General features: G+C 36.1%; 3 protein-coding genes and 2 pseudogenes across 3 annotated transcripts; 2 read left to right on the top strand and 3 right to left on the bottom strand.

Annotated features, from left to right (window-relative positions):
• On the bottom strand, nt 379-2,366 carry LOC104728870 (annotated as a pseudogene).
• LOC104725925 lies at nt 11,692-12,332 on the bottom strand (annotated as a pseudogene).
• Nucleotides 12,887-14,338, top strand: LOC104725924 (anthocyanidin 3-O-glucoside 2'''-O-xylosyltransferase). Its single transcript, XM_019232477.1, has one exon. The coding sequence runs from the start codon at nt 12,932-12,934 to the stop codon at nt 14,336-14,338; it is 1,407 nt and encodes a 468-aa protein (XP_019088022.1). The 5' UTR covers nt 12,887-12,931.
• Nucleotides 14,853-16,196, top strand: LOC104725923 (UDP-glycosyltransferase 79B6). The gene has a single exon (XM_010444674.1). The coding sequence runs from the start codon at nt 14,853-14,855 to the stop codon at nt 16,194-16,196; it is 1,344 nt and encodes a 447-aa protein (XP_010442976.1).
• On the bottom strand, nt 17,634-19,100 carry LOC104728868. The gene has a single exon (XM_010447795.1). It carries the CDS (start codon nt 19,098-19,100, stop codon nt 17,634-17,636), a length of 1,467 nt encoding a protein of 488 aa, XP_010446097.1.

Here is a 24,023-nt window from a genome sequence, read left to right as displayed (position 1 = left end):
TGTTCTCAATTTTCAGTACAATGTAATGCAAGTAATGATTCCAGTGTAGCTTGGTTCCATACTTCCATCTATTATTTTTATTTTTATTTTTCTATTTGTTTTGGATTTCATATTCTAGCTCAACTAATTTGGATATGCTCTAATTGTTGTGCATAGTTTAACTATATCATATGTATTGTTTTGACGCTATGTGGTGTTGTAATGTAAAAGCGACTCAACCAACCATTGAACCTTAAATTCTAAACCCTCCAAACCCCATATATAATCATATAATAGAAATCATGTAAAACCAGACCATATGGTTAACTTGTCGTTCACATGTCCACATATACACCCATACATCTTTATAAATTATGTGATATAGGATTACAATCAAGTTTAAGAACCGCAAAGGCCACCAAGATCTGCCTCATCTCTCATCTTCAGCTCCCGAGCAACTTGACTTCTCGAGGACGTGGTGGCAGATACTATACTTGAGCTAAGTAAGAGAGAAGAAGAAGGTGAGATGTGAAACGTGGCAGAGGGCATCTTTCGGGGAAGCTGAGGCAATGGTGACTCCAAGTTCAGTACTTGGATCGCTTGTTTTATAGAAGGCCTCGAGTTTCTATCAGGATGGCCACACCATAACCCCACGACCAACAAACATTCGGTTTGTTCCTTATCGAAATCCTCACCAAGTTTCTTATCAATGGCTGACACAAGTTCTTGTCTTCCATATAAATCCCACACTCTCTCCACAAGACTCATCTCACTCTCAGTGCTTTCTTGTGAATGATCAACAGACTTTCTCCCCGTGACAATCTCTAGTATACCAATGCCAAAGCTATAGATATCAGATTCCTTGCTCGCCCTTCCATCCATCACGTATTCTGGAGCCATGTACCCAAATGTTCCTGCTAGCCCTGTTGTATGGGAACCTAGTTCATGGTCCATCAATCGAGCCAGCCCAAAGTCACCTAATTTTACATTGAAATTGATGTCCAACATGATATTGCTTGCCTTGATGTCCCTGTGCAATACACACCTGTCTCCCTCCTCGTGAAGATAAAGAAGCGCAGAAGCTAGACCGAGAGCTATCTTGTATCTTATGTCCCATGAGAGATGGGGTCTTTTCCCAAAGAGATGAGTGTCCAAGCTGCCATTTGGCATGAACTTATATATCAGCAAATACTCATCTTTTTCATTACACCAACCGATGAGTTGCACCAGGTTCCGATGTCGTAGTTTGCTAATGATCTTAACTTCAGTTACAAACTCTTTTTTTCCCTGCTTGGAACCACCAGACAATTTCTTCACTGCAACCATCATATCAATTTCGTTCAAGTACCCTCTATAAACTGTTCCAAAGCCTCCTTCACCCAGCTTTCTCTGGGCTGAGAACCTGTTGGTTGCTAAAAAAAGATCCTTAAAAACAAACCTCCGTGGTCCTGCTTCTCGTTCAAGGTCTTCGTTTAACAATACCAAGTCTTGTACCTCTTTTGCTTTTCTCTTTCTTTGCTTCTGCAACCAAACGACAAGAACAATGACCAAAGAGGTCAGAAAAACAAATCCAGAAACCGAAACGCCAACTATTAGTCCTTTCCTGATAGAGGCTTTCTCAATATCCAAACTTGAGCTAAACTCCCATGATAAAAGTCTATGTCCCTCTGTGTTTGCTCCAGTAGCCGCTGAGAAACCAACCATAACATGTGGTGGTAAAACCTTTGCAAGATCAATGATCTAAGAAATGCCAACACTCTCCCGAGGATCAGAGGTTAATTCATAAGCCCAAGACACACTCAAGTTCTTAGTAACAGAGCATAAGAAATCTTTGCATGACCAAAATCTTGGCTGTGTGAGCTTACATTCCAAGATGTGTAGTTAGACGAAACAAGCGAGTTAGTATTGATCCCCACATGAGATCCAACAGTGGTAGGATCCCATTCTTGATTACTGAACGAGTCAAATTCGATATGAACAAGCGGAAACGAAGATGTGTAATCATCGATTCGAGTAAAAAGACCCAAGAAACCACCAGCAGAGTTTACAGGGAACTGAGTTCCCACGGGAGCAAGAAAGAAGCAGATCCCATGACCATAACTCGTAAGGTTACGTGTATCAATCCTAAAAGAGAAACTGGTATTGAAATCTGTAGTAGTACCAGTTCTAGGATTCCAGATAGGCACCTTCTCATCATAAGTAACCCAACCAACGCGAGCTATATATTCCACGTCGTTGAAATTCACTGCCCCATCGGGCATTGCATCTCCATGGTATACCACATTCTCAGGATCACCTGGACGAAAACTAGTGAACCTAAAGCTAACCGAATCAACAACGAAAGGGAGACTCAGGACATATGAAAGGAACATGATTGAGTTGGCCATTTAAGGAGAAAGAATGAAGATTTTTACAAAAGAACAAAGAGCAAAAACAACATAAATCAATTCAAGAATTTGTTTGATACACAACAAGTCAATAGAAAATGGAAACCCTTTCTTGCAGCTACGAAGTAAACAAAGAAATAGTCCTATTTACCATTTCAAGACACCAAGTCTGCGTTAAAACAAGAAAGCTTCTTTTTTTTATATACCTTTCAAAGGAAAATCTAGAGAAAAGGAGTCATATGCGACGAGATCAACTTACATTTTTCAATGTTTTATTACTTGACCAATGCTCCAATAACACTACTCATAGCCTACTAGAGGAAATGATGAAGATTAGTTAACGAATGAGTCACTTAGAAGAACTCAAAGTTGGAAAAGCGATAAAATTAAGCACCTGGGTTTATAGAAAGAGAGGGCCTTTCCGAGCTTCCATGGCGCAATCTGTTGTATAGTGATCAATTATAGAATGAAGACGACAAAAAAAATTCACTCAAAATCAAAACGATTCAAGCATGTGATTCGACGTTCCCAAAAAACCTGATTATGTATGCTCGTTGGAGATCAGAACCGGCGGTTTAACCAGATAACCATTCGGTTTAGACTTGGGATGAAATCTCCGGTTCAAAGAAATCGCCTAGCTGTTCCAAATTTGTGATGGGCTTACAAATAAACGAGCTATGGCCCTATATACGGCTGGCTAAATTAACCCATTGACATTTTGTTTCATACTGAATTAATTATCCCACATCGGTTGGAATACTCAGTAACAGTGAGTGAACTGGAGTATAAATGAAGACGCAAGAGCTAGTTACTATGATTCACGGAGCCGTGCAGTGAAGACAAAGCGAACTATTCTTTCGCCTTTTACTAAAGAATACCGTGTCTTCTCTGCGCTAAGTGGCATACGCCTATTTTTCGAAAGGTTTATTTAACAAAAGAAGTAAACCCTCCATCAAATCTTTAGTTCTAAGTTCTAACTGTAATTCTCTAGCGCAGTGTGTGTGTCTACTACCAGTAACGTTAGATTTATATTACCATGCTCTTCAAAAAGCACCACAGATGAAGTGTATAGTATGAGTAGGAAGTTGAATAATTTGAATTTAAAAAACTAATATTGTTTAGTCTCTTTTACAATAACCTACGATTTTAAAATTTTATGTCAGCTTCTTGCGACAATAGAGTGCACAGCAAGTAACTGAAGAAGCTCTCTAGCGTTAATGCAATCAAAATTAGGGTCTTTTGGTTTGTTTTCTTTTTTAAAAGTATATTGTTAGTCCAAGAAACATAATTAACAACAATTAAAACGTCTAAGAACCCATTTATTTAGCAAGTCTTGGAAAAACTAAAAAAAAAAAGTCAGTCATGGATTCAACGAAGACATTTTCATTACATCGAGTACGAAATATCACCCACGAATAGATAAATGGGATTCAACGAGCAAATAATCCCCATCTTAACTATAATGTTTATTATTTTATTTTTAATAAGATGTTAAAAAAAATGTTAATTTCGTTTGCAAATATATACCTAAATACCTCATTAGTTTTTTTGTAATTGTATATATTTGCTTGGTAGAGTTTCTTTTTTTTTTTGGTCGCGACCTTGCTTGAATAGGATCTACAGAATAAGATCGTACTCTTTTATCATTGGCCGTCAAGGCAACATAGCCGTAATATATATAGAGTTTTATAATTATAGATTAAAGTTGTGAGATTAAGCCAGAAACTTAAATTTGTTATTATTATAGAAAATAAAACTAACAGCCAACAAGGCAACATTTGGAATAGGGAAAATTGATGAATTTTGGAAATATCTTATATAATATTGTAAGGTTCTTTTTTGACAAGTTCTAAGAAGTTGTCATTTGATGCAAGCAAGTTAAACTGGAATCATTACTTGCAATTCACTGTATTGAAACTTGAGAACAATGAATATCTTTTCAAATTGATCCCAGTAGAGCTTCAGAAAATCGTCTTCTTTGAGATCTAACGAATGCTTCATATCACTCCAACCAGACCCGAAATAACCTTGTACGAATCGTTTTCCATTACGTCATAGACTTCCACTTGAACACCGCTTAGCAAATCTTTATCTGTAACATCTTTTTCCACTAGAAAACCGTTTTGCAAAACATTTATTTTCATCCTCGTGAGGACAGACTCCACTTGTGCTTTCGGTAATACCACATTACGAACAACATCGGTCTTTGATAACTTCTTTGTTATGATCATAGCCGGATCTAATGGATCTCTGTTATAGTTCATCTTGATAAAAATTTTATAATAAGTAGAAGAATAGGTATATTTTTGTGTTTTCGATGCAATATATATAATAAGAGAAACCACTTCTAAAATCTCTTCCTTAAAATGCCTTAATTTAATACTCCACTCCTAAATTCCTTAGTTGAATAACACACTCCTAAAAGTTCTTGTATTTCTTTAATATGAAAATGGAAGAAAATTTTGTACCAATTATTGATTTATAAATTTTCCATTTTGTAAAACAGAGATAAAAAGTTTACATGTGTTATAAAATTAATGTGAATATCCATCGCAACAAATGTTCCTCTTCATTCAGTCCATCACAACAACAGACTCTCCTAATAAAATGCATGTAACACTTGTTGACCAATTGTTACCAACCTTTCTATACTTGTCTTTGTCTCCTCCCACTATAAATAGGAGTTATGTAAAAGAGAAGCATATAGTGATAAATCTTACTATTTCTTTAAGTTTTTCTCTAATCTTATATAATAAAGTAATGTTCTCTTTTGACAAGCTCTAAGAAGTTGCCATTTGACACTATTTTCTTGTAACATGTGTTATTTTCTCTTTCATATATTTAGTGTATTTTTCAATTAATTTTATATGACATACATTATTTTATTTATATTTATATTTAAGACAAAATCTAATTTGATATTATACATTATAAGATGTTTTTTTTAATTTGTGTAGTATATTGTCCAAAATAATGAATTTTTTTTTTCTAAGAAGTTGCCATTTGACACTCTCTTCTTGCAATATGTGTCAGTTTTTCTTTAATATTTTTAGTATATTTTTTCAATTAACTTTATATGACATACATTATTTTATTTATATTTGTATTTACAACAAAATATAATTTGATATTATACATTACAAGATGTTCAACATATTTTTTAATTTGTGTAGCATATTGTCTAAAATAATAATTTTCTCTTTTATTTCTCTTTTCCTTTATTTCTTTATTATAATAGATATATAATATGTTTTGTTTGAAATTCCTATCAGATATTATTAGTTACATTAAAATTTATATTTGAGAAAAAATAATAAATGTAAGTATTTATGAACCTTCTCACATATTTTATTAAATTTCATATTCTACCACATATTTTGTAACTCTCGTATTAATTTGATTACTTTGAAATTCCTATCATATATTTATAGTTATATTAATTAAAAAAATTATACTTAATGCAACTAATTAATTTATTTTTGGTGAACCTTCTCAGATATTTTACTAAATTTCAAATTCTATTACATATATTGTAACTCTCATATTAATAATCATATACATCTCTAAGGTACTAAATTTCATTTTATTGAAATTATTTAGTTATGTCATATGTTGACACTTTTGTATCTTCTATAGTATTATTAATATTGTAATAAATGACAAATAACAATTAGAAACATAATAAATATTAAAATCTATTAATATGTATTTATTACATTTTTTTTTGTCAACCATTGGGCCACAACTGGCCGGCCCATTAGCCAAATTCCTACATTCGTAGGAAGCGGGACTCGATCCCTGGTGTGACTGTGCCTTCTACAAATGGACTTACCTCCTGCCACTGCACTAAGATCACTTCACATATTTATTACATTTTATAACTCTCATATAGCTTATGTAACTCTTTACAAATATAAATTGATATAAGGATTAGTGCATTAACTACCCAATTAAATAATGAATTTATAATAGGCTTCTAACTCCAATTTTCCTTATAAGAAGAAAGACACACATCTCAATAACCCTCATATCTCAAACCTCACATAAGTTTGTAAATTCTATAATTCTTTTTATTCAACTAACATTTTCTGTGTATATCATTATTTTTATATAATAAAATAAACTTTTCATAATCTCATACTTTAAAATGTGTCTTAGACTCATTAGCAGTTTGATTTTGTCCTTCTGGGATATTTATTTTTATTGGAGCATTTATAGTTGGTATATATGATTTGATTACACTTTTTGGGCCAGTAAACGTGTCTAGCAATTGATTTGCTAAACTATGTAAATGAATTATCTTTTGGATTTTTAATTCATGCTCTTTAGTCTGAGGATCAAGATAAACCAATGACAATTGATTCCAATTTATATATTTTTCCAGCTGTTTATTTTCTCCCCCTGATGTTGGAAAAACAGACTCATTAAAATGACAGTCTGCGAATTGAGCCTTGAATAAATCCTCTGTGGATGGCTCTAGATACTTTATTATTGATGGAGAATCAAATCCAACATATTTCCCAACCTCTTTTGAAGTCCCATCTTAGTTTGTTGTGGTGGAGCAATTGGAACATATACAACACATCTAAAAAATTTAAGATGGAAAATATTTGGTTCCTGACCCAGAACTAATTGTAGTGGGGAGAACTTATGATGACTTGTTGGTATGATGTTAATCAGTTCTGCCGCATGTAATATAGCATGTCCCCAAGCAGATATAGGGAGTTTTGATTTCATTAGTAATGGTCTAGCAATCAGCTGAAGACGCTTGATTAGTGATTCTACTAAGCAATTTTGTGTGTGAACATGTGCTACAAGATGTTCAACACTTATCCCAATAGACATTCAATAGTCATTAAAAGCTTGAGATGTGAATTCACCAGCATTATCAAGACGGATTGTCTTCAAAGGAAAATCTGGAAAGTGTGCTCGTAGGGTAACCAACTGGGCAAGTAATCTTGCAAATGCTAGGTTTCGAGTTGATAACAAGGATACATGTGACCATCGACTAGATGCGTCAATTAAGACCATAAAGTACCTAAAGGTTCCACATGATGGGTGAATCAGCTCACATATATCTCCTTGTATGCGTTCCTGAAAATTAACTTGTTCAAAATTTATCTTTGCTGGCGAAGGTCGTATAATCAACTTGCCTTGTGAACAAACAATACATGAAAAATCATTAGGAATAATCTTCGGGTTTTTCAATGAATGACCACATGAATTCGTTATTATCTTTTGCATCATTGTTGTGATGGGGTGACCTAACTGTTCATGCCAAACTTTTAAATATTTTGTGGACTTCTAGTTACTATAGCATTTGCTTCAATTATATTAATTGTAGTATAGTAAAGCCCAGTGGAAAATGCAGGCAGTCTTTCCACAATATGTGATTTGAAGGTATTCAATGCTACCTTTGCTCATTGTCTCAATATGGTATCCATTTCTGCGGATATCTTTAAAAACTTAATAAGTTTCTTTGAGACTTAGGAGAGTATAATGCATCAACAATTTTTAATTGTGTTCCCATAGGCAATGATACATTAGCTATTCTAGAGCATTCAATTATCTTTGCACTACCAGTTACGGTACTTACACTTGCTTCTTTCATTGTTAAAGAGGAGAAATAACTCCTATTTTCTAAAATGGTATGACTAGTTGCATTGTCGGCCAAGCATAAATCTCCACCATTCATTGTTCTTCAAATAAATAAACAAAAATAAATTAATCTGATATAAGTATTACTTAATTAAAATATAAATAGAAATTCATAAATAAATAAATATCTTAATAAATCAACTTTAACCATGTCTCAATATACATAAATGCATATAATAAAAATAAATCTGAAATCCAAATAACTAAAAGCCAAAGACAATAAAATAAGAGACAAGGTTGAATAAATCTAGCTCAGTTTTTCTCCACTACAGTAACATATATTCGGATATGTTGATTTTTCTTGTTTGTTACCACCTTTGTTTTCCCACTTCTGGTGAGAGTGGTTCTTAAACTGAACCCCACGGCCACAGCCTTGACCGTATCCACGTCCACGACCACGACCTTGACCATTATTATTGGTCTTATCATAGGATGTCACATTCTCTTCAGGGAATGGAGCAGGACCAAATGGGCGTAGTCCATGATTTTTCAACAACAGATTGTTTTGTTTCTCAGCCAAAAGGAGACAAGAAATGAGTTGGGAATACTTCATGAATCCCTTCTCACGGTCCTGTGTATGCATGACAATGTTATTAGCATGAAAAGTGGAAAATGGCTTCTCCAACTTATCTGCATCCATAACTTTCTCTCCACATAATTCCAATTTGGAAGTTATTTTGAACAAAGCTGAGTTGTACTCACTTACAGACTTGAAGTCTTGTAATTTCAGGTGAGTCCAATCATAGTGAGCCTTAGGTAAAATCATAGTCTTTTGATGATCATACCTTTCCTTTAGATCATTCCAAAGGATTTGTGGGTCTTTCACACTCAAGTATTCATTCTTGAGATCCTCATGGAGGTGATGACGAAGGAAAATCATAGCTTTGGACTTGTCCTTGATTTGAGTTTGATTTCTTCTTTGATGGTGTCAAGGAGATCCTTTGAATCTAAATAAATTTCAGCATCTACTGCCCATGCCAAGTAGTTGTCTCCACTGATGTCAAAAGCTCCAAATTCAAGGCTCGTAAGTTTTGACATGACTTTTAGCTTCAAAGAGTGTGCTGATAACGTGTTATAGATAGATATAAGAGGAGGAAGCTATTGGTGTCTTATTCCAATGAATGAAAGGTCCTTTATATAGCAGTACAAAGAGAGGGTTTTGCTTGATGACAAAGTAAACCTAGTTTATAAGTAATTCTAGAAACTTCTAGAAGATGGGCCTTATAATGGACATCAATCTATTATTCATAACACACTCATCATTTTAATACACTTTGATGTATTAATTGCAATATAATTTATGTTTTATTGGTTAAACAACACGACCCATGTTTTTTTTGTATCAATCAAGCATCCCATACTACTTAATTAAACCAACCACATAAACATTACTAACCAACCATAGCACCAATAATAAACCAATATCCAATAACATGCACAACGGAAACATAACTCATAACCAACTCCAGTAAAATATCAACACGATATCATTCCTAACCATTCTATCCAACAACCTAGCATACATTTATACAAAGTTCCAACAACATATAAACATAACCACAACACAATAACCGAGACTCTAGATCATCCTCCTCCTTATCGCCATGATTCCATGTGACATACCTGCACACCACAAACAACAATTGAGATGTGTGAGTATTATCACAAATACTCAGTGAGGCGATCTTCCAATCTACTAAGATATACACACAAACGAAAATACAAACACAATCAATGCACGAAAACAAGCAAACGGAACAATTCTGAACATATGCGTAACTCTGGGACCTTGCCTCGACCAATGCACTCTTTGCGTCAACCGATGCAACATCTTTGTATCGACTGACGCACCCCTTACGCCGACCAATGCAACCTCCAAATCCCTAGCTGCATCGACCGATGCACTCCTCGTATCGATCGACTAAACCTCGTGAATTCCTAACTGCATCGATCGACGCACTCTTTGCATCGATCGACGCTTTCTTTACATCGCTCGATGCAGTCGTGCAGAGCTTCGCTGAACACGATCGCCTCTGAATCCTCTCGGCTCCATGACACCGAATCCGACCTCAACATGCCACAACCACCACGACAACCACGCACAAATAGACAAACAAGCAATCAAACACCAAAAACACACACAAAACACACATCCAATCGCTTAAATAAGCCATGGTCACACACTCACCTTGATTTAGAAAGAAAATAACGAAGAACATCAAGATCCAAACGTCACTCCACGTTCAGATCTCCCTTCTAGCGCTCAGAACACACCAATACAAGCCTAAAAACCTTCAGAAGAACCTTCAGGAACTCTCAAGAATCATTCAGGGACTTTCTCCTTTTCTCTCCTATTCTCTCTAGAACGACAAGGAGGCTAAACAAACTCCCAAAGTTGACCTTCTCCTTAAATACCACGATGTCTTTCCCAAATTCCAAACAGTTTCAAACTGACGATATAAACTGAATCAACCGAACCAGAAATTGTTGGTGTCGACCGACACACCTATGGTGTTAATCGACACCCACCCTACAGCCGTCCATTTGGTTTGCGGGAGTTACAATTGGACAGCATATTTTGTAAGTAAATATATTACTTATGAGGTATCATTTATCAATATCGTGTATAATTACCATAACATTGTAATTTTCAATAATTTTTCAGTAATTCAAAAATAAAATATTTGTTTTATAATTTTAAAACTAAAGACAATTTTATTCTTATATAATTTCAAGATATTAAACAATAATGATATTTTGTTTTTCATTAATAATAATAATAATAATTATCACAATTTATTTAATATTAATTCTTTAAAATGTAACTACCACGATGTTTGTCAAACAAATTTTAAAAAAACTATCAACATATTAATACACTTTAATGTATTAATTCCATACAATTTCTATTTTACAAAAAATGAGAAGAAAAAAAAACACAAAGAAAATGTATGGCATATTTATTCTTTGAAATGTAACCATAACTAGCTCCCATGATGTTTGACCCAAAAAAAAAACTGAAAACCTCCCATGATACTAATGATATATTGATACCACAAATTTTTCTACAAATCGGAAGACAAATTCTCATCAAACATCATATTCTACCTCTCACATAAATTTTAAAATTTTGTAATATCAATTTTTATATAACTTAAATATCTTAACTTTTTTTCTTTTATGTGACTTTTGTAGATTTTGAAATGAATAAGTAAAGTCAAAGTTTTAGAGCATATATGAAAAAACTAGATGAATAAGGTGTAAGGCACATGACATGACTCATCCTCTTCTAGAAGAGACACAAGGTATTTCGTATCTTCTTTACGTTTTGAAATTAGTAAATGATATTTTTTTTGGGCAAAAGTAAATGTTGTTTAGAATGCTTATTTTGTGTATCAATACTGTACTTTGTTTCTTTTGATATACTAGATAAATTTTAATACGAAAATTTAATTATAGATAATTATTCATAAAGTATAATAGATTTTTTGTTTAGAGTTAATATATTCTATTCTAATATTAATGTTAATTATTATTGAATATATTTAAAAATAACTAACCATATTTTATTACGTTCATTTTAACATTGCATGGGACTTTTTCTAGTAAGCTATATAATGAACCTATTTTTTTCTTTTTTTTTACGAATGATGGTCCCATAGCTACTTCACTTGTGTGTAGGAGCAGTTGCTTCGATGCGAGAGCAACTATCTTTGAGAAGAGGAGGGAAGAACGGATTTAGCGGAAACATATGTGGCCAACACTTTGAGTCTACATCCGAAAACGCTTTGCAACACATATGTCCAACATTACCAAACTTTCCTGTGAATACTGATTTGAATATCTCAGCTACACAACCTTCGACACTAGAGAGTGATGACCAGCATTTTGTGATATCAACCGGAGAACCAGAAAGAGACAATCCAGGAACATTAGAGAGTTTATTAGATGTTGCAAGTGTGGGAGCAGCTGCATTGATGCGAGAGCAACCATCCTTAAGAAGAGGAGGGAAGAAAGGATTCAATGGAAACATTTTGGGCCAACACTTTGCATCGATTTCGGTAAACGCCTTGCAGCATGTCCGTCCAACATTTTCAAACTTACCAGTTAAAGCCGATTTGAAGATTTCGATTTCGCAACCTTGAATGCTAGGAATCGACGACCAACATTTTGTGAGATCAATTGGGGAGTCGGGAGAAGAAACCCAGGAATAATATGGAGTTGAGCAAGGCCCGGCCTCACTAAAGTAGTGGCACACAAAGCCACTACAAGAATCGTGGAGAGAAGCGCTTAGATCTTACCTTCCATGGTAGCTATTGTGATATTTTATGTTTATGTTTTTAATAAAAAAAGAGTCGATTGTTTAATTGGGATGGTTTGAGGATCATTACAAGCATGAAACAAACTATTTATATGGTTAATACGTGGAAAGAAAACGTTAAATTTATTCCAAGAGTTACACTCGTAGAATTAATCGTCCGTTTAAAACACCTGAAGTGTTATACTTTGCAAATGTAACTCAAGTCCTGACGTTGACTGTGGGATTAGTAAAGGTAACGAATTTAAATATGATCTATCAATAATTGGTGGCTGATTCATGCAGGCCCATGACTGACCACATGATATCCGGTTTTGTCTATTACTCTTTTTGTTGATGCATGTTACGATACCATCACGTGTTGCACAGTTGCACTTACACGGGAGGTTACACTTGCCCGGTCATTTGGTTCCCCAAATAGCGACACACTATTCACCACGAGCCACACTCACCAATCCGTTTAACGGGTTTGTGCCTTTTTATACTTCCAAAAGACACATCTCAGAAATTAAACAAAAGAAGGAAAAAGACTAACAAACAATATTTCCGGTAATTAAAGAATAGTACAAGACAGAACCCAAAGAAGAATATGGGTGATTTTGGATCAAATGGTTCGTCAAGCATGAGCATTGTGATGTATCCATGGCTAGCCTTTGGTCATATGACTCCTTTTCTCCACCTCTCCAACAAGCTCGCAGAGAAAGGTCACAAGATTGTTTTCTTGCTTCCCAAGAAAGCACTAACCCAACTCGAACCTCTTAATCTGTTCCCGAATCTCATCACTTTCCACACCATCGCCATCCCTCAGGTCAAAGGGCTCCCTCCCGGTGCCGAAACCAACTCTGACGTCCCCTACTTATTGACTTATCTGCTTAGAGTTGCAATGAACCAAACCCGGCCAGAGGTCGAGACCATTTTCCATAAAATCAAGCCTGACTTGGTTTTCTTCGATACTGCCCATTGGATACCGGAAGTTGCTAAACCAGTGGGTGCTAAAACTGTTTGCTTCAACATAGTGAGTGCTGCGGCAATCGCGCTGTCTCTCGTCCCTGCCGCTGAGCGTGAAGTCATTGACGGGAAGGAAATGTCAGGGGAGGAGTTAGCTAAGACCCCTCTAGGTTACCCGTCTTCGAAAGTAGTCTTGCGTGCGCATGAAGCAAAAACCCTAAACTTCATGTGGAGGAAGCGTGAGGGGACTGCTTGTTTCTTTGACGTGAAAGTTACCACGATGAGAAACTGCGACGCGATAGCTATAAGGACTTGTCGTGAGACGGAAGGCAAATTCTGCGATTACATTAGTAGCCAATACAACAAACCGGTTTACCTAACTGGACCGGTACTCCCTGGATCCAAACCTAATCAGCCCTCTTTAGAGTCGCGATGGGCAGAGTGGCTAACCAAATTCAATCCTAGTTCGGTTGTGTTCTGCGCTTTCGGTAGCCAACCCGTTGTAGACAAGATAGATCAGTTTCAAGAACTCTGTTTAGGGCTAGAATCAACCGGTTTACCGTTTCTGATTGCAATTAAGCCTCCTACGGGTGTATCAACCGTCGAGGAAGCGTTACCGGAAGGATTCGAGGAGAGGGTTCAAGGACGTGGCATTGTGTTCGGAGGTTGGATTCAGCAACCGTTGGTGTTAGACCATCCTTCAGTGGGTTGTTTTGTTAGCCACTGCGGGTTTGGTTCGATGTGGGAGTCTTTGATGAGTGATTGTCAGATCGTTTTGGTTCCGCAGCACGGAGAACAGATATTGAACGCGAGGCTGATGACGGAGGAGATGGAGGTGGCGGTTGAGGTGGAGAGGGAAGAGAATGGGTGGTTCTCGCGGCGGAGCCTCGAGAATGCTGTGAAGAGTGTGATGGAGGAAGGTAGTGAGGTCGGTGAGAAAGTGAGGAAGAATCATGACAAGTGGAGATGTGTTTTGGCTGAGTCTGGTTTTGCTGATGGTTATATTGATAAGTTTGAACAGAGTTTGATTGAACTTGTGAAGTCATGAATTGATTTCGTTATTTACTATGTTATAATAAATGGATTTGGTTTGGGTTTGATTGAACTTGCGGAGTTCTATCATTAATTATTAACCCTAGTCTGCATGCTTTTCACACAAGACATAGTAATTATATACTAATTTATAAATATGCTAGAGGTCACGATCATAGCAATTTATAAATACATTAACTACCTTGAGTGTCACGATCTTTGCAATTTTCATAAGATTAGGGAATATTTTTAGCTTCCGGAAGCTAATGGTATTTTTATTTATTTGCTGCAGGTAACATTTTTTTAACTATAACATAGGTTAGGGAATAATTTCCGTAAATTAAATACCAAAAGGAAATATAGATTATTAATCAAAACTTAAATTTAGGAATATTCGTAACAAACTTGAATCATTCAATTCATACCAGTACTCTCCTAAACTTCAGGTCATAACTAAAATCTCATCAGTAGAAGCACAAGAACCTTAAGAACAAGATTAGAAGAAAAAACTAAGGAACATAAACATATAAATGGAGTCAAAGTTTCATGCTTTTATGTTCCCATGGTTCGGTTTTGGTCACATGACTGCATTTTTGCATCTGGCTAACAAACTAGCTGAGAAAGGGCACAAAATCACTTTCTTGCTTCCCAAGAAAGCGCTGAAGCAACTTAAACCTCTCAATATCTTCCCAGACTGCATTGTCTTTCACACTCTTACCATCCCATCCGTAGATGGCCTCCCTGCTGGCGCCGAGACAACCTCGGATATACCGATCTCTTCAGGGAGTTTTCTCGCCTCGGCTATGGATCAGACACGCAATCAGGTCGAAGAAGCGGTTTCTATAGGTAAACCGGATCTTATTTTCTTCGATTTTGCTCATTGGATTCCGGAAATAGCTAGAGAGTGTGGAGCCAAGAGTGTGAATTTTATAACCATATCCGCAGCATGTGTAGCTATCTCGTTTGTCCCTGGTCGTAGTCCGGATGATTTGGCTGTTCCTCCCCCTGGTTATCCTTCGTCTAAGGTGTTGCTTCGGAGACAAGAAACGAACTGCTTCTCCTTCCTCTCACATCCGTTTGGAGATAATACTACGTTTTACGAACGGATCATGATAGGACTTAAAAACTGCGATGTCATTTCTATAAGGACTTGTCGAGAGATGGAAGGAAAATTCTGCGATTTCATCCAAAGCCAATTTCAAAGAGAGGTTCTCTTGACCGGTCCAATGCTTCCTGAGCCGTACAATAGTAAACCACTTGAAGATCAATGGAGGCAGTGGTTGAGCCGGTTTGAACCAGGATCAGTAGTATATTGTGCATTGGGCAGCCAAATCATTCTTGAAAAGGATCAATTCCAAGAACTTTGTTTAGGAATGGAACTGACAGGTTTACCATTTCTTGTAGCGGTAAAGCCACCAAAAGGCTCCTCGACAATCCAAGAAGCCTTACCAAACGGGTTCGAAGAGAGGGTTAAGGGGCGTGGAGTGGTTTGGGGAGGATGGGTACAGCAACCATTGATATTGGCTCATCCATCAATAGGCTGCTTTGTGAGTCATTGCGGTTTTGGGTCAATGTGGGAGGCTCTAGTGAATGACTGCCAAACAGTTTTCATTCCACATTTAGGTGAACAAATATTTAACACTAGACTGATGAGCGAGGAACTCGAGGTCTCGGTGGAGGTAAAAAGAGAGGATTCAGGATGGTTTTCGAAGGAGAGTTTGAGCGGTTCGATTAGGTCTGTGATGGATAAAGACAGTGAGCTTGGTTACCTAGTAAGGAGAAACCACGCCAAATGGAAAGAGTCTCTGGTTAGTACTGGGCTAATGAATGGTTATGTCAATAAGTTTATAGAAGCACTACAGAAACTAGTCTAGAAGAGAAAGAACATGAATAAAACACTTTTTTAAAGAAACTTGGTTTGCCAAAATGACGTTATATGCATGGACTTTTGAAGTTCTAATCTCTCAAATTTCAGTTTCTATGCTAATTCTACACTCTATATATTCCGTAATACACTAATACGTAACACTAAAGCTTGCTGCCCGGAAACGTATATGTATTTTATCATCCCTTACATCACCAGTTTTATTAATTTCTTTTTCTTTGATCCACTAAAAATCGCTCTTAATATTGTTTTGGACTTCTGGCCCCAATATATTGTGGAATGGCTCTGATCATACAGTACATATATCAAAGCATAGATGAAGAGATATTTCACTAATAACTAAACATATAAATCTTTCGATGGAATTAGTGCCACCATTAATCAAACTTAACAAAACATTTAATTAAATTTATCTCTACACACTGCGCACAAGGAAGGAGACCTTCGATAAAGCTTAGAAGTCAGTGAGGCAGATTGAGATTTTTTAATAAACCTTGACAACGACTTTTTTAGTAAAATGCTAAATGTAGACCAATGTTTTTAAAACCGGACCAAAAAATGAATTGGAAGTAGGATCAATTAGTTTACTGGTTTGTTTAAATTTTATAAATATAACATCTATTTTTCTATAAATATATGAACAAATTATACATAATGAAGTACTAAACAACTAAAATTAAACTTTTAAATGATTAGATAAAATAACTAAGTGATTTTTCTATAAATATATGAACAAATTATACATAATGAAGTACTAAACAACTAAAATTAAACTTTTAAATGATTAGATAAAATAACTAAGTGATTTTTCTATAAATATATGAACAAATTATACATAATGAAGTACTAAACAACTAAAATTAAACTTTTAAATGATTAGATAAAATAACTAAGTGATTTTTCTATAAATATATGAACAAATTATACATAATGAAGTACTAAACAACTAAAATTAAACTTTTAAATGATTAGATAAAATAACTAAGTGATTTTTCTATAAATATATGAACAAATTATACATAATGAAGTACTAAACAACTAAAATTAAACTTTTAAATGATTAGATAAAATAACTAAGTGATTTTTCTATAAATAACAACATTTAATTTTAATTTGGTTTTAGTTTGAAATAATTTTATATTATTTGATACTGACCCGTTGGTCCAACCCACCGATTCACGGGTTTTTAACGGAATTTTCTAATTTTTTACGGGTTTTTAGTTGTCTGGTTTTTAGAGGTAATCTGGACCAGAATGTCTACCGGATCGCGGTTAGACTTCCGGTCCGGATTTAAAAACATTGAAAAATTATTCTCTGAATTAGACGGGAAAAATGCATATTTCCATATTAAGGCCGACAAAAAATAAAATGGATATTTCTTCTTTTTTTTTGTCGGCAACAAGTTTTTATTTGATAACACAGTAATTTACAACCACGATATTACATAACCGGACTTAGCTATTCTAGCTTCCTTTGCTAACTTATCCGCAGTTGTGTTTACATTACAAGATATTTTAACAAAAGAAATATTGGCATAAGTGTGACTAAGATACATAATATCCTGCAGATAAGTGGCAAGAAAAGAGTGTTCATTCTGGCACTTCTGCTCTTTTTCCATAACATACCCAAGCTTTTGAAATAAAGTGGATGCATCCCCGCAAAACTTCACATTGTTGTACCCAAGTCTTACGACATGAGAAACTGCTGACCTTAATGCTTCAGCTTCAACTTCAAGGGGTGTATTCGTTGGGTTAATAGATGCACTACCTTGAAGAAAAACTTTATGATTTGCGGTATAAAGAACCCAGCCAATTCCTGCAATTTCAGTAGGAGAAACCCATGATCCATCGACAAAACAATAGTACTCATTGGCCTTCAAATTAAGCTCTCCTTTGCTTACAGATTTTGTGAATACCTGTTTTTCTCCCTTTTGAGATTTCCCCGTCTCTGTTTTTTCTTGATTAGATAATAAACTATCTTTCCACTGTTGTAAATCCATAAAAGCCTTATTGATAATGTCTGGAATCGATAGCTTTTTATTCTTGAAAAGAAGATCATTTCTTGCTTTCCATATATGCCAGCCAATGAAAGGGGAAATGCTTACATCCTTTCTTTGGTGGTTATTAAAACTAAGCAAGAAATCTACGTTCTGATGGACTGAGTTCGAGAATGGGGATGTACCTGAGTGAAAAGATCCAAGGGAAAGACTCCAGATTTCTTGACTTACTCTACACTGGAAAAGCAGGTGGTTAGTACTTTCTATAGCTTCAACACATCTTTGACAGTTATCATCTCTTAGTATTCTTCTCTTCTTAAGATTTTCTGCAGTAGGCAAAGCATTATGAAGACATTTCCACCAGAAGTGCTTTATTTTTTGTGGAACCTGTTGGTTCCATATCTTTGAAAACGTGTTGGAAGCTATGTGATTTTGAACAGAATTTACCAGGAGGGAAGCATCGTGAGAGAGCTTATGCTGAAGATGGTATCCAGATTTAACTGTGTATACACCATCTTTTGTATGCATCCAACTGATGACATCAGGAGATCTTGTAATAGTAGGACGAATGTTTCTGATGTGAGACGCATCTTCCTGATTCATGATGCAATGAAGAAGCTCCTCATTCCAATTACCCTGGTAAAGTAAGTCACTAACTTTCAAGTGGGGAAACATGTATGCGCCTGGTTCAGATAGCGGTTTTGGTGGATTTAGAGGGAGCCAATTATCATTCCATACTTCGATTTGTGCTCTGTTTCCAACAATGTATTTTAGGCCATGAGAAATAAGTTGTGTACCATGAATAATGCTTTTCCAAGCATAGCTCGAGTTTGTTTTGGCTGTTGCTTTCAGGAGGCTTGTCTTTGGAAAGTATTTTGCCTTAAATACTCTTGCCATAAGCGAAGTCGGCTGTTGGAGGATTCTCCAGCTCTGCTTAGCTAGAAGAGCAATATTAAAATCTTTCAAATCTCTGATTGCTAATCCTCCATCCTTTTTCGAGTCACCAATTTTTTGCCAAGCCACCCAAGGGATCTTATACTTGTCCTTATTAGTTGATCACCAAAAACGGTCTCATAGCTTTTGTAATCTGATCAATTATTCTTGAGGGAAGGAGGAAGCAAGACATGCTATAAGTAGGGATGGCTATGACAATTGATTTAAGTAGCACCTCTTTTCCTGCAGGGGAGAGAAGTTTAGTATACCAATTATCCATTTTTTGCTCTATTCTCTGTGCTAAGTAAGAAAGAGCATTAGTCTTGTTTCTTCCAATGAATTCAGGTAGGCCAAAATATCTCCCAAAACCTTGCGTTTTGTGAATCTTCAACATGTGACAAAATTCTTTTTTTTTTTTTTATTCCAGTCAAAACTTTTACTAAATGTTATAGCAGATTTCTGAAAATTTACAGCCTGACCTGATGCTTGCTCATATTGATTGAGAATTTCCAGCAGGGTTTTACATTCCTCCTCTGTAGCTTTGCAGAAAAGCAATGAATCATCTGCAAAAAGTATATGTGAAATAGGTGGGCCATTTCTGCTGGCTTTAAACCCATGAAGTTTTCCCAAACGAATGTTTTCCTGAATTAAAGCAGATAAAGCTTCCGTGCATAACAAATAGAGGTATGGTGAGATAGGATCACCTTGGCGCAGACCTCTCTGTGGCTTTATGAGACCAGTTGTCTGGCCATTAATAAGAACAAAATACGATACTGTAGTGAGGCACTTCATAATCCAGTTACACCAAACTTCTGAAAAAAACCCATTTTCTTCATAACTGCCTCAACAAAAGACCATTCAACTTTATCAAAAGCTTTACTGATGTGTAACTTTGTGGTAAACTCTATTTTTAGTATGAAAAGAGTGCAGAAGTTCATGAGCAATTAGAATGTTATTTGTTATCAATCTACCAGGAATAAAAGCACACTGATTTGCAGATATAATGGTGTTCAGCCACGGTTTAAGTCGATCAGCTAAAACTTTCGATAAAATTTTATAGGCAACATTGGCAAGACTGATGGGTCTATAGTCCTTAACTTCGCAAGGTTGATCGAGTTTTGGAATTAAACAGATATGAGTACTATTTATCCTCGGATCCATTTGATAATCGTTAAAAAACAACTTAGCGAAGTTAAACACACTTGCATGAATTGAGGACCAATGATCTTGATAAAAGCCAGGATTAAACCCATCAGGTCCTGGAGCTTTGTCTCTTGTCATACTATGAACATCTTGATGAAGCTTCTCCTCTGTAACAGGTTTAGTTAAATCCTAATTCATTTCACTTGAGACACGAGGCTTTATATATTGTATCACTTTGTCCATGTTGCCTTTATTCTGCGATCTATACAAGGATGCAAAATAATATATAATGACTTGTTGAATACCTTGTTCAAATGTCCAGGCAATGCCATTTGCATCCGTTATTGCAGTGATTATGTTGTAGTTTCGCCTCTGTTTTATTTTAGCATGAAAAAAATTTGTGTTTCTATCCCCAGCTTGAAGCCATTGAACTCTGCTTTTTGTTCTCCAATATTCTTCCTCCAATCTGTATTCATTGGTTACGACAGATTTCAAATTATTGATCTTAAGAAAATCCAGAGGATGACAATTATACTGTTCTTGGAGCTGGATCTTCAACTCCTGAATTTTCTTTGCAGAGTTGTTAGCGTTTTGCGACTTCCATCTCGAAAGGCAAGCTCTGCATCGCATTAAAGCTTCATGAAATTGATCTGCCGGAAGATTAGAACACGTGTTGTTCCATGTCTTCAATAACTCTTGTTTAATCTCCTTATTGAATCTCCAGCTATTATCATATCTGAACAAAGGGAAACCTTGCCTTTTTTCTTTAGCAGTATGAACCAATAAAGGCCTATGATCAGATCCTATCTACTCGAGTAGTTGAGCATAAGCTTCAGGAAAAGCCTCTTGCCAGTCAGCTGAGGCTAATGCTCTGTCAATACGCGATTGGATTTCATAGGAGTGGCGATTCCCCAGCCAAGTGAACTTTCCTCCAATCGTTTTTAGCTCATGGAGACCAGAAGTGGATACCATTCTTCTGAAATTTTTAAACGATGTTTCAGGTCTTCGAGGACCTCCTAACTTCTCCTCATTACTCTTGATATCATTAAAATCACCTAGCACCATCCTCAGCTTGCTTTTATACAGATCAGCCCAAAAAGACATCTTATCCCACATACTACTGCGTTGTTTTGGATCAGGATCCCCATATACATACGTAAGACAAAAGGTTGGAGAACCTGCTTCTGATATGTACATATCTGTATAGTTCAGAGAAGGTGAGTCCAAAAAATCAATTTGCACTTTGTCGCTCCAAAAAATAGCCATCCCTCCTCTAAGCCCATCAGAAGGAAATATATAACTATAAGGAAAGCCTAGATCCTACCCTAAAGTATTTACATACTTATAACCATTTTTGGTTTCTATGAGGAATAAGATATCAGGCTTGTAGGTTTTCCTGATATCTTTTAGATATGGAATTGTCAGGGGATTCCTCTTAAGCCCCTGACAATTCCAATGCATTATCGTCATTCTGGAAGGAGTGGTTTCGGGGTGTCCACCCTCCCCTTTATCTCATAATTATCTTGGAATCTTGGCTTTGAAGTTGAGGCTTGATCCTCAGTTGGAATCTCTTCCCCCTTCCTTTTCTGACCCCTATCCATTACCCTTGTGGGTTTGTCACCAACCTCTTTTTCTTGTGGGATGTTTTGATGAATGTATTCGCCTAACACTTCTGACTGATCTTGGAGAATAGGATCACCTTGTGGTATTGGTTGGGTCAACATAGGAGCTTCCTGCAAGATATTTCCAGAAGTTTCATCTTCACGGTCTATGGCTAAATCCTTCTGTTTCCCACTAGGATCTGCTTTGGATGTAGCCCCATACTCCTTAATGGTGATAGGAATAAAATCAGGAGTAATAAACATATCATCAACATCACACAGTCTTGGAGGAATCATGGCTCTTATCGTTCCCATAATTGGAGTTGATGAATCAGCATTGTCAGTCATATTTTCATCATCACCTTGAAGTTCTTTTTGCAGAGGTTCAAAGGCACTCCGAATAGCTTGATCAGCTAGTTGTGGTACCTGCTCCGCATAATCACAGACTGATTCAGCATGCCGCAGTGATCCACATTGAAAGCAAAATTTTCTCAGCTTGGGGAAGACAAATCTCATCATTATTGGTGCTTGAAAAGGATCAAACTCAATATATCTGACGAAGATCAACCTAGTATTGATATTCATGCTTACATGAGCCCACACCTCCCCATCAGATTCCGCAGTAGGTTCATTGAATCTGACTTCATCAATATGACCTAAAACACCTTCTACTTCACAAACAACCGCTTCAGACCTGAAATCTTCTGGTATATTGAGGATTTTCACCCAAAACGAGATTTCAGTTAAGAAAGTTGATAAACTACGCCTTGTCCATCGATCGACTGCTACCATCCAAAGATTATAGTGCCATGGACCATTTTCTAGGACCGTTAGTAAATGATGCTCTGCTTTAAAAAAGAATTGGACTGTACCATCATCATTAATCCTACTTGTTACTCGTCCTTCTAATTTCCAAGTTTTTGGAAGAGCACCTTTCATTCCAATTGGTTTCTGATGTTGGGGATTTAAACATTTTACAACCAAGCTTAAGCGATTATTGACTTCCCGGAATCTCATAGCTTTCATAGACATCTTCATAGGGGATCTTTCCAATCCAAGGTTGAGGTTTTGCATAGCTTCCTAAAGATCTTTCGCCATTTTCTGTGATCCACTAAATATAGAAGACCGGTACCACAACTGGAGAGTAAAACCTGCAGTAAACGGATAAGAAAACCGCCGGAAAGTTAAGTCGATGGTGAATCGATGAAAAAGAAAGTTTTTTTTTTTCTTTCTTTCTTTTAAATAAAATGGATATTTCTATAAACTGTTATACAATTTTTTCATATATTATTGTTGTTATTAGTTGTGGCCACGCGGAGCTCTATTGACTATTGTCCACGTTTCACATATTATTGCCTTTGATACTGAAACGTTGACAAATATACAACGCTACTTCTGACATTCTACCTTTCATTTTCTCATAAATATTGGTATTTTCTCTATATAGCCGGCCTCACACAATTTATCCCGAACTAGTTAAGGACCGACGCTTCATCGCACTAAAATTAAAAGAAAATTGACAAAGAAAAGAAATCTTGATCACACTTTTTTTATAAATATAGCAAAAAAAGGATAAATAAAAAAGCAAAGGTGCATATGATTTGAAAGTTGAAACGCAACAAAAATTTATTCTTTTGGCTCTCTTTGAACTCTTTTTTTTTTTTTCTTTGGCTTGTTTCGACAATTTAGGAAAGAAAAATGGGTGAAAAGTTTCACGCTTTTATGTTCCCGTGGTTCGCTTTTGGTCATATGATTCCGTTCTTGCATCTAGCCAACAAGTTAGATGAGAATGGTCATAAAGACACTTTCTTGCTGCCTAAGAAAGCTCAGAAACAATTGGAACATCAAAATCTGTTCCCAGACAGCATCGTCTTTCCCCCACTTACTATTCCTCATGTGGATGGCCTCCCTGCTGGCACCGAGACCGCCTCGGAGATGTCCCCTTCTCGTTGGATCTCACACGCGATCAGGTCGAAGCAGCAGTTCGTGCTTTGGGACCAGACCTGATCTTTTTCGATTTTTCTTATTGGGTTCCAGAAATGGCGAAATAACATAGAGTCAATACCATAAGAAGGTTCTTTTGACAGGTCCAATGCTTCCAGAGCCAGACAACAGTAAAGCACTTGAAGATAGATGGAGTCAC

This window comes from Camelina sativa, chromosome 11 (assembly GCF_000633955.1).
Source record: "Camelina sativa cultivar DH55 chromosome 11, Cs, whole genome shotgun sequence".
In the NCBI taxonomy this organism is placed as follows: Eukaryota; Viridiplantae; Streptophyta; class Magnoliopsida; order Brassicales; family Brassicaceae; genus Camelina; species Camelina sativa.
This window is presented reverse-complemented; position numbering and strand designations above follow the sequence as displayed.

Coding starts and splice junctions, on each gene's coding strand:
- LOC104725923 (XM_010444674.1), top strand. CDS start 14,853: ATGGAGTCAAAGTTTCATGCTTTTATGTTCCCATGGTTCGGTTTTGGT.
- LOC104728868 (XM_010447795.1), bottom strand. CDS start 19,100: ATGGCAAGAGTATTTAAGGCAAAATACTTTCCAAAGACAAGCCTCCTG.
- LOC104725924 (XM_019232477.1), top strand. CDS start 12,932: ATGGGTGATTTTGGATCAAATGGTTCGTCAAGCATGAGCATTGTGATG.